At 44.9% G+C, this 11,311-nt stretch overlaps 1 protein-coding gene across 7 annotated transcripts in view; it reads right to left on the bottom strand.

Annotated features, from left to right (window-relative positions):
• The window catches only part of Med12l (mediator complex subunit 12L), a 301,518-nt gene that overhangs the window by 210,756 nt on the left and 79,451 nt on the right, over positions 1–11,311 (bottom strand). For 6 of the 7 annotated variants that reach the window (XM_050120205.1, XM_050120209.1, XM_050120208.1 and 3 more), the window contains 3 exons: positions 9,788–9,914; positions 5,278–5,474; positions 3,113–3,289 (listed from right to left, as the gene is read on the bottom strand). In XM_050120205.1, coding sequence (XP_049976162.1) covers positions 3,113–3,289; positions 5,278–5,474; positions 9,788–9,914 — 501 coding nt within the window. Of the gene's footprint in view, positions 1–3,112; positions 3,290–4,121; positions 4,227–5,277; positions 5,475–9,787; positions 9,915–11,311 lie in introns of all 7 variants that reach the window. The other variant, XM_050120211.1, reaches the window with a different exon arrangement.

The raw sequence follows: 11,311 nt of genomic DNA, 5'->3' as shown, positions 1-11,311 counted from the left end.
AGGAGGAGGAGGAGGAGGAGGAGGAGGAGGAGGAGGAGGAGGAGGAGGAGGAGGAGGAGGAGGAGGAGGAGAAGGAGAAGGAGAAGGAGGAGGAGAAGGAGAAGGAGAAGGAGAAGGAGAAGGAGGAGGAGAAGGAGGAGGAGAAGGAGAAGGAGAAGGAGAAGGAGAAGAAGAAGAAGAAGAAGAAGAAGAAGAAGAAGAAGAAGAAGAAGAAGAAGAAGAAGAAGAAGAAGAAGAAGAAGAAAGAGAGTGAGAGTGAGAAAGGGAAGGAGGGAGGGACAAAGGACTACATTGCAATAGTGATGAGTGATGGTGACTGCGGACTAGATGTGGTAGCACATGCCTGAAATACCACACGTGGGAGCGGAGGCATCCAAGAAAGAAGTATTACAAGCCTGTACAGATTTTATAGCCATGTGTGCTCGTGTACACACACACACACACACACACACACACACACGAGGGGGTTGGGGAGGAAAGGAGGGAGGGAGGATGAATGTGTTCTTAGATTGCAATATTATTTTTGTACTTCAACAATTAGTTTCAAAGTCCTGTGTATAAGTTCACAAATACATTCTTGGTCTGATGAAAGCAATTTAAAAGGCACTAATTGTCTATATTTTAAAAAGAAACATCTAACAGCAGTTTCTGGTAAATATCCATGACAGGAACTCCAATCATTACGACATGTCTGACACCCTGTGCATTCTTGCCGGGTTACAGGCGAGCAGAATTCATACACAACAGAACAACATCCCCCCCCCCAGCCCCCGCTCTGGTGAGCAGATCAAAACAGCCACGAAACAGAATGCTCGTACAATTTTTGAATCTTTGCTCAAGGAGCCCTTCATGCTCCCTCCTTGGTCGACGCGACACAAGGTGGGTTCATTTTTCAGACTGGCCCACAGTCTACAGGCATTTTCTTGAGGAATGGTCAATGTGGAAGGGGCCATGCCACCCTGGGCAGGCGGTCCTAGAGGTATATGAGAAGTGGCTGAGCAAAAAAAGGAAGAAGGAAAGAAAGAAAGAAAGAAAGAAAGAAAGAAAGGAAGGAAGGAAGGAAGGAAGGAAGGAAGGAAGGAAGGAAGGAAGGAAGGAAGGAAGAATCCTCCATGGCCTCTTCTTCAGTTCCTAGCTCGATTTCTGCCCTGATTCCCTCCTTCATGATAGACTGCAGTCACCTGTGGAATGAAGCAAACCTTTTCCTTTTGGTGGTGGTTATCACAGCAGCAGATAGCAAACCAGAACAAAAGTTAACCAAAAACTGGACCCAAAGGTGGCGTAGCGGGTAAGAATGCTTCCCGTGCAATCATGACGACCTAAGTTTAGATCCCAGAATCCATGTAAAAAGCCAGGAATTGCCACTCACTCCTGTACCCCAGGACTGTAGGGAGCAGAGAGTAAGGTCACTGGAGCCCATTGGCCACCGGCTTCGTTCTCGCTACCGTAAGAAACCTGTGTCAAAGGGAGAAGCATTACGTGGCACACACTCCTCTGGCCCCTGTGAATGTGTGCACAGGTGAACACTCTTGCATACACACTCAGCCCACAATATACACCTTATATGCGTGCATAAGCACACGCAAAAAAAATATTAAAATTAAAATTAGATCCTTTAACAGCTGTCAAGGGGCGCTGTCGAGCAGCACTTCTCTCTAAGGAGACAGACAAGGTCACGTGAACAACACAACGGAGAAGTTGACTTCTGGTACCTGCTCAGATCCCAGAAGCACAGAGAAGGCAGACAGACTGTAACATCTGCTCACACAGGCCAGTGCATGTAACTCTCAACTACTTCCAGCACTTCGCTGTGTTATTTTATACTTTGTTGGTTTTTCTTGGTTTTGTTTCTTGAGACAGAGTTTCTGTGTAGCTCTGCCTGTCCTAGAATTCACTTTGTAGACCAAGCTGGCCTCAAACTCACAGAGATCCACCTGCCTCTGTGCCTCCCTAGTGCTGGGATCAAAGGCGTGTGCCACTACTGCCAAGATTACACTTACTATTTCAAAACAACCCCAAGGCATGATAGCTCATGTATGAATATGCCAGAAGCATCTGTAATACATAAGGCCAACCCCTCTGCTACCACAAATGAACTGCCAGTTTACTCTGCTGTACTGCAAGCTGGTGACAGAAAGAACCATAGAAAATTATTGATAATATTCTGAGATGAACAACAAAGGAGTCTGTAAATTTTTTACATAGCACAAGCACACAAACAAAAAGGGCATTTTAACTAACATAAGACAAAAAATATGAACTTAATCAATTTGAGTCATTTAGGTAGATGTTCCAAAATATCAACTATATTTAGCTTTCACAAAATCCTCAACTTCCCAAAACTTGTAAGTGTCCAAAGCATTCAGGAAACAGTTACCCAAAAAATTAAAAATGTCTCAGCTTTTAGCCCAATGTTCATTACGACCATCAAAAATACTCTCATCTCTCTTAGGGATAAACACTTCACTAAAGACTTCAACACGCAGTTTCCTGCCACGCTTTCTTCAGGTGCTACCTAAGCTTTGAACCCACCAAGTCCAAAGCCAAGCCCACCCCACCTACCACCTCTTGACAAAGCTACACCCATCCCACCTTCCAACCCTGTCATCAAGTCAGAACCACCTCCTCAGTGACTCACTTTGAGAACAGAAGGGACCCAAAATGACAAAAGCCTGCCTGTTAGTGACACAAAGGTTTCCACCCAATTGCTAAACTGGCCCCAAATTCTTACTCATCTGTAAAATGCAAAAAGTACCAATACTCAAACAACATGAGTGAAAAAAAAAATTAACCAGCAAACGACTTTCAAATTAAAGTAGGAAACATATCTAGGCATTACTTGTAGTCACTCAAATCCTTTTAATATAAGGATATTGATATTGGGAATTCTATTAAATCTAATTAGTGACCAATAATCGCACCATAACATCCAAGCTATTATCTGTATACACAGGCCATATGATCCAAATTAGGGCCATCAAACCAACAGCGCAAAGTTTCACCTGACATCGTTACACGTGAGCGGATGGGCAGGTGGGTAATCCGACGGCCAAGTCACCAATGACCACGTAATGAACTCATCCTGGTACACGCCGATGGAACCGTGACTTACCAGAGGTATGGGAAAGTGGGTTGCGTACTGCAGGTGGCGGAGGAGGTCATAATTTGATGGAAAGATCAACTCCCTTGGTTTTTCTCTCTTCAGCAGTTTCTCACCATTAACCGACATTCTTCGGCTCAGGGAAGGGTTGGCATTCTCACAGGACTCTCCAGGCATGGGAGAGAAAATCTATGTCATGTAAAACAAATATTAGACATCATTAATGAAGAGGGACCAGCCATTGTGCCACGTACCAGAACGTCAGACACAAGACGCTCACAAAATAATGATCAGAAAGGTAAGTAGAAATTCTATTAATTTCTACAAAATTAAATCATAAAATGAAAATCACACGTGGCACCAGAACGTCAGACACAAGACGCTCACAAAATGATGATCAAAAACGTAAGTAGAAATTCTATTAATTTCTACAAAATTAAATCAGAAAATGAAAATCACACATGAGAAGAGCGGGTGGGGGAGAGTGGTCAAACCAGTAAGAGGACTGGCCATGCAAGCAAACTTAAAAGTGTTACCCTCAAAGGGTTACATTTCCTCCAAAAACACATGCTTAATAACACTTAATAAGATTAATCCATAGATAAATATTCCAAAATGTACAAACAATGCTTTTATAAACAGTAAGATTCATGAAAAACACATTACACTGAGAGATGGTAGAAAAATGAATGAGTCATGACGCTATTCTTCAGAAACTCGATGTGTAGATTATCATAATAAAACTACATCCCCACACTCCCCAGAGAGGATGATCCCAAAATGATGATGTCAAAGCCAGTCAGCTTTGTAGCCTTTTCAAAGGGGGCAAAGCGGACCAGCAGTGAGGCTGGCCTGAGACAGAACAACCACAGGCAAGCAGGTGACTTAGTGAGGGTGACATCGCCATCACAAGTGAGTCATTCCAGCACACCAGGCAAGAAACAAAAGGATGGAGACAAGCTGGGTGGGGGAGGGGGGAGTGGTGGGTTAGCTGCCAATGAGAACCAAAGGTTGAACCTACTGGAAACTCAGAACCAAAGTCACTTTTAAAGTCACTCTTGTCTACTTCATCAAAAATGTGAGCGGTCCCTGAGCCGAGGCCCATGTGCGCCATGATACTGTGTTCCTGTGAGTGCCGGAAAAAAAGAAAGCCGCGTTGTAAAAGCTGCAGTTTAAAAGCCGGAGGTTGAAAGATGACAGTAAGTTGTTCAGCGTCCTGTCTGTCACTCTCACTGTCTACTCCTCTAAAAGAGTTAAAGGAAACTTGAAGGCATGCATTGTGTGTTAGAGTCACAATCTGTCCCCCGTGAAGAGAAGGCCTTAACTCCCATGATGTTTTAAAGGAAGAGCACAGAGCTTCTTCACTTAACACAAACCGGCCACAATTTCTTTCACTGAGCTATTTCCAATAATAATAATAATAAAATGAGATTCTTAAAGATCTAAGAATAAAATGAGATGTTTTAAAAAGCAAATATACCTACAACTTTAAATAAGTATAGCATAAGAGTACCTGGCAAATTCATATTTAATAACAGAAATAAAGCTGTATTTTGAGTACTCCCAGAGTGTCATTAATTTCCACTGGCTTCTCACTGTCACCTAAATCATTTTATCTTGAAATTTTAAATATCTGGGACAATGTCTAGAATGTCGGAACTTGAGAGAAAGCCGTACAGTCGTCAAACCTACAGCAGAAATTGCTGCAAAGAACAATTCTACCCTGGTTTAGAATGAGATTAAATTTTGCAAAGAAAATCTGTGTTATTAAGAACGAGGGACTCTCCCTCTATTTGGCCAAGAGTGGTGTAGGGAGACCCTCCTTAGAATGACAGCCCAAGGGGTGCGGGAGTAAAATAAGTTCACCTGTGAGGCACAAAACAAAAAGAAAATTTCAGGCTATACACATCTAAAGCTAAAAGCATATCATTTTAAACTCATGAAGAAGAAAAAAAAACTGTGGTCAGTCTCATCTTTTCAATAACTATACAAGGTAGAAAATTCTAGAAGATATATCATCAAATATGTCATCTGTGATTGGAGAGGAAATAAACTTTGTAGAGAGAAAGTAACTAAAATCCCATTGTCTTCCCATCACCGAACTGCCTATCTGAAACTGACTCCCCCAGCGGAGTTCACTTTGGGATGCGGTACGGACATCAAGCCCAGGGGTATACCTCCATCTTCATATCATGGTCCTTGGAATAGTGTTCGTCTGCATTCTCTCCTGCAGAGGCAGTGATGGACAGATCTCCTCGCGAGATGAGGGTGCACATGTACGCATCATGGGAGAAGACGTCGTGGCGGATAAACTCACAGAAGAGCAGCACCAAGTTCACAAATTCCACCTTCTCGCACTCGCTGTTGGGGTCCGCTGCGTGAGAAACAAATTCAGTCAGAGAGCCCTTGGCCAGGCAAAAAATAAAGAGAAGACAGAAATCCTTCAAGGTTTCATAACATTTTCATTACCTCTCACACTCTCCCCAAGTACAGAGATGACAGGGGTAATAGAGATAGGAGCATACTGGCTGGTTTTATGCCAGCTTAACACAAACTAGAGTCATCAAAGAAGGAGCCTCACTTGAGGAAATGGCTCCTCCCTAAGACCCAGCTGTAAGAAACTGACAACAACCCAAACAAAGAATGGGTAAAGAAAACGTGGTACACTTACACAACCGAGGACTACTCAGCTGTTAAAAATAAAATAAAATCATGAAATGAGCAGGTAAATGAATGTAACTTGGAAAAATCGTTGTAAGTGTGGTAACTCAGACAGTCCCGGAAAGACAAACATGGTGTGTATTCAAATTCTATGGGGATATAGTCTGTTAAGGGAAAGGTAATCATGCTACTATCCACAGACCCAGAGAGGCTAAGTAATAAGAGGGGCTCTAAGTTATGCACAAGGAAGGGTCTTCTTCCCTGGAAAATGGAAATAGAAGATATTTTGTGGGTGGATGGGGTGTGGATAGGGATGGGAACAGGAAGGATCCGGTGGGGAAAAGGGAGAACTAGTACTGGGAAAGACGACTAGATTGGGGGGCAGGGGGGCATTTGGGGGCCATGTAGAAACCGAGCATAGTGGAAACTCCCTGGAATCTATGAGAGTGACCCTAATGAAGTCTCCCAGTAATGGGGAGTATGGGGCCCAAACTGGCATCTTCTGTACCAGGCAAGGCTCCCAGCACTGGGACATCAACCCAGCCACAAAACATCTGACCTACAATCTGCCCTATCTGCAAGATGAGCTGAGGTAATAGTGGTGCAATGACTGGTCCAATCTGAGGCCCACTTCACAAGAGAGAGCACATGTCTGGCACGGCCTGGATAGCCAGCAACAAGAGGTTGGACAGCCCAGAGGTGAGGACAGTCCAGGTGCGGAACAAACCTGACTGGAAAAAAAAAAACCAAGGGCATCATTCTTAATGATAACCTGTTCCTGCTATACTCATAGATCAAACCCTAGCCCAATTGTCATCAGAGAGGCTTCATCTGGCAACTGATGGGAGCAGATGCAGAAACTCACAGCCAAATACTATGCAGAGCCAGGATAACCCATAGAAGAGGGAGAGGAAGGACGGTGGGAGCCAGAGGGGTTGGGGACACCATGAGACCACAGGCTAGAAAATCAACTAAGCAGGGCTCACAGGGGCTCACGGAGACTGCAGCAGTAATCACAGACCCTGTAGAACTCTGAGCCAGGTCCTCTGTATCTGTGTTATGGTTGTAATAGCTTCGTGTTCTGTGGGACTCCTTAACAGTGGGAGTAATGGGTATCTCTGACTCTTTCATCTGTGCTTGGGACTCTTTTCCTCCCATTGGGTTGCCTCTTCTATCCTTGACATGAGGACTTGTGCCTCCTCTTGCTGTAATTTGTTGTGCCACTTTCAGTTGCTATCCCCCGGAGGACGGCTATTCTTTAAGGGGATGGAGGAGAAGTAGATCTTGGGTAGAAGGGAGGCATGGCAGGGGAGTGGGGGGGGGGGACTGGGAAGAGTGAAGGGTATGGAAACTGAGTGTAACCACAATCATTATATACTATAAAAGTGTCAAAGAAAAAATAGTAAGTTCTCCTTTTTGAGTTTCATTCAAACATTGACTGAGGCACCAACGTTTATAAAGCACTGATAGACGGGTTAGTTTCTTTTTAGGTGTATGTGTGTGTGTGTGTGTGTGTGCATGTGCCATGAGTTTATTTGCACACTGGCCCCCTCAGAGGTGAGGAGAGGGCGTAGGATGCCCTGGAGCTGGAGGTGCAGATGGATGCCAGCTTCCCTTAAAGAATGCTAGGAACCGAGCCTGGGTCCTCTGGAGAACAGTAAGTGCCTTCTCTCTAGGCCTTATAGGCAGCTTTTTATTGTGCAGTATTAACTGGAAAATATGGATCCTATTTACTAAAAACAATTCCAAGCTTAATGATAGTTGTTCCTGAAAAAATAAATGACCATGTACTTCATAATGCAAGCCAAAGCCTGGCTGGATTGGTTTCCTTTTATTGCTAATACAATTTGTGGTTATCTTTAAATACATTAAGAGGGCTGCATCTTCGGGGTATATATGTGCACTATTTCAAGTGAGACTTAATGATAGTTTAAATGCTAAAGAGGCAGGCTTGGGGGAGCATCCTATTATGGCTGGTCTTGACTGTAAACTAGATGAGATTTAGCATCATCATGGAAACAATGCTCTGTGCGTGTCTGTGGGGGAGTTTCCAGATCGTGATAAGTGGGAAGCCCCTGAATGTGGGTAGCACCTTTGCATTTGGCTAAGACACTGGACTGAACCAAATTAAAAACAAGCTGACCACCAAGCTTTGCCCTCTGCCTCCCGAGTGTGGGTGCAGGATGCCCAGACACCTCAAGCACCTAGAGGCCCAGACTCTCCACCACGACGGACTGTGTCCTCGAGGGAAAGTGAACCTTTCCTTCAACTGCTTTTATCGGGCATCTCCTCACAGCAATGAGAAGAGTGACCAATGCCCACTCACCATGAAGAAGAGGAGATAAAGGGACACAAGGCAGCAGTCGGCTCAGAATTTTTTCTCCCCCTCAATTCCTAACCCATCTGTAGAGTTCAGATTAGGATTTTCAGTGCTGTAACAACATTCTACAAGCTTTATATCATACCCTTTTAGATGAGCTTAGAAAACTGTACAGCTAAGTCTACAAAGTTAGATGCCTGGCACCATCATTCTCATAAACACCAACCCCCAAAATGAACTCATACAAAAGCTGATGTGCTTCATCCCCTCAAGATCGTTCCTAAGTGTCTCCTCTCACGCTCAATGGCAGGCAGCCTCTTCTCAGGGAAACTGAATGGGTCTCTCAGACAGAAAACGTGACCCAGAAGAGGCAGAGAACAGACATTCTATCCAAAGACAATTGAAATGGGTGGAGGCAGTAAATTGGGAACAACTGTGCACCTTCCACACGGCCCAAGATAATTTAGAGTTGCCCAGTACTGTGCCTGGCTTTCTGCTATCGGGGTATCTTCTACCTCTCATCTTCCGGTTGCCTACTTTCAGACCACCTGGTCGGTTCCAATACTTGCTTGCACCAAGGCCATTGGTTCTCAACCTGTGGTGTGAGACCCCTTTGTGGGGCTGCATATCCGATATCAGACAGTTACATTACTATTTATAACAGTAGCAAAATTACAGTTACGAAGAAGCAACAAAGTAACTATATAGCGTCAGGCACCGCTGAGGAACTGTACAGTCAAGGACAGCAGCATTGAGAGCCATTGCCCAAGGCTCTAAGGCCTCCAGAAAACTCAAGGAAAGCCTTGCCTTGTCCCAAAGATCAGCCAAAAGAAGATCTCTCTGCAAGACCATCATAAAAACATGTATTTAGTTTGTTATTTTACCTTCTTTCCACAAATCTCTCCCTTCCCTGCTATACCTATCGCTTCTCACTCTGCCACTTTTGTGTCCTTCTCCGTCTTCCATGGGAATACCCCGGAAAAAAATGGTGGGCAAGCTAACACTGCTCACACAATCACTTCTCAGAAACTTCCCACCCTTAGCGCCCCTAATACGTGCTTGTCGATTCCACAAACTCACAACTTCCCAACGACGAAGTAGGAGGGCATTAGCTTACGGCGATGGAAACATCTCAAGGGGAATGGTGATGCCATGGCCACGCCCACACATCAGCCAGCTACCTGGAGGCTACAAGGCTATGAAGTGCTGTTGCTTTATTTACCTCCCTTCTTAATTAAATGGAAGAGAAAACCAGAAGATTGGAAAGCAGCTCCAAAAGCAAACCAGTATCATCACAGTGCACGGCTAAAGTATCGTGGGACCCAAATTCCTCTGCTTGGGTAAGAGACAGGGGCGAGGGGTGGAGGGTGGAGGAGGTGGAGGGGTGGAGGGAGGGACTAGTGCGCCAAATATAAGAGTACGAGGACACTTAACTTTTACATTTTAAAGGTTTTTTTTTTGATACTTCATTGATTTTAAAATGACTAAACTTACCCAGTGGGAAAAAAACAATTATTACATTTTCTTAGATTATTTCCCATGCCAAGAACTTTAGATGAGATGCAAAGAAGAGAAGGCTCAGCTGATAAAGGAAGGAGGGATGGTGTGACGGAGGGAGGGAGGGAGGGAGGGAGGGAGGGAGGGAGGGAAGGAGGGAGGGAGGGAGGGAAATCCCTCATCTAAAGTGAAATGTCTTTTTTACTTACACAGTGATGGGGCCTGTGTATCTAAAAATCTTAGCAAAACATTCTGGAAAACAGGCAAGCTAGACCCAGCAAGCGAGGCTGAAGAAATTGACTCCTTCTCATCCAGGACTTCTGAGTCACCACATCTCTGAGGTTAAAAACAAACAGAACGGTGCATGAGTACAGTTACAACAGGTGACGATCTGCCAGCTCAGATAAACATCCGAACTCTGAGAAAATCGAGGAACTGAGACTTCAGAACCATCTGAAGAACACAGGCCACAGAGAGTGTCACTCCTAATAGAGGAAACCAACTTCTCCGCAACAGTTCAGCTGACCCAAAGAACACCCCAAGGAACGTAATCTGTGTAAGCTGTAATTTCTTCTGTGCACTGTAAACTCTGCACTACTAGTAGTGCCCCCACTGATTACACAAGACAGTGCAGTTTAAATATTCCTTACTCCTAGGCACAACGGCTGGTAAAAGCCTAAGTGCAAGTCTACTGCTTTTTCCTGGGCTCTCTGGCACACAGTTATAATTCCAGTTACTTTCTGTTGTGTTTCCATCAGGAAGACGCCTATAGAATGTGTGGTAGGAGCTGTCAACTGAAGGAGCAAACAGTTCTTCCAAAAACATTCTTTTGTTTATTTATCATACTTCAACAAAAGTGTTTTCCTGGGGCCTCCTGGACTCTCCGTGGCTCAGGAAACATCTAGAAAAGCCCTATGGAGAGCCAGGTCCTCTAGTCACACCACAACTTGAGAAGCCCAATGCAGAACCCAGCCCAGGACAGACAAGGTCACTGTTGTCAAGCTGGTGTTCTGACAGGGGAGGGCAGATAGGAAACAACAAGGACATCATCGACTTTCACTGGTGCTGCAGTGAAGAAAACGATGTGGATATGATCACAGGGCAACGGCAGACTTTCCATCACCTAGGAGATGTCATGTTACCTAAGGATGTCCCACGGGAAGACACTTAATGAAACACCAGTGCTCTGTAGAGGGACAGTGGACAAGAAAATGTTCAGGAGCAGAATTTGCCACCCAGAAGGGACAGCCAGCGCAAAGGCCTGAAAACAAAAGTAAGTTGTATATGGTGAGGGGACAGACAACCAAGACAGCGTGAGAATTGTAGCCCCAGGACAACAGGTTCCAGATGTTGTAGGGAAAGGTGGGTAGGGCAAGCAACAGGAAGTTCTGTGGGTCTTAGAAACTTTGTCCAACTTAGGAGGGGAGAATTACGATCAGACCCGTTTACACTTCTAGAAGCACACTCTGAGGTCTCGTAGAGGAAAGGAGAGAGCACCGTGAAGCAGAAGAGCATGGGAAGCCAGAAGTCACCAGGGCGCGGCAGCTCACACACGTTCCCTTGGCCACTGGGCTAATATTTACTTTAAAAATGTTCACTTAACCTGGCTGTGGGGGCACACACCTTTAATACCAGCACTGGGGAGGCAGAGGAGGGTGGAACTCTGACGTCGAGGCCAGCTTGGTCTAGAGAGAGAATCCAACGACAGCCAGAGCTACACAGAGAAACCCTAT

The sequence above is a fragment of the Alexandromys fortis genome, unplaced genomic scaffold (assembly GCF_014885135.2).
Source record: "Alexandromys fortis isolate MF-2015 unplaced genomic scaffold, M_Fortis_MF-2015_v1.1 scaffold_172, whole genome shotgun sequence".
Classification (NCBI taxonomy): Eukaryota; Metazoa; Chordata; class Mammalia; order Rodentia; family Cricetidae; genus Alexandromys; species Alexandromys fortis.
Note: the sequence above shows the minus strand (reverse complement) of the source record. Positions and strands in the feature narration are given on the sequence as shown.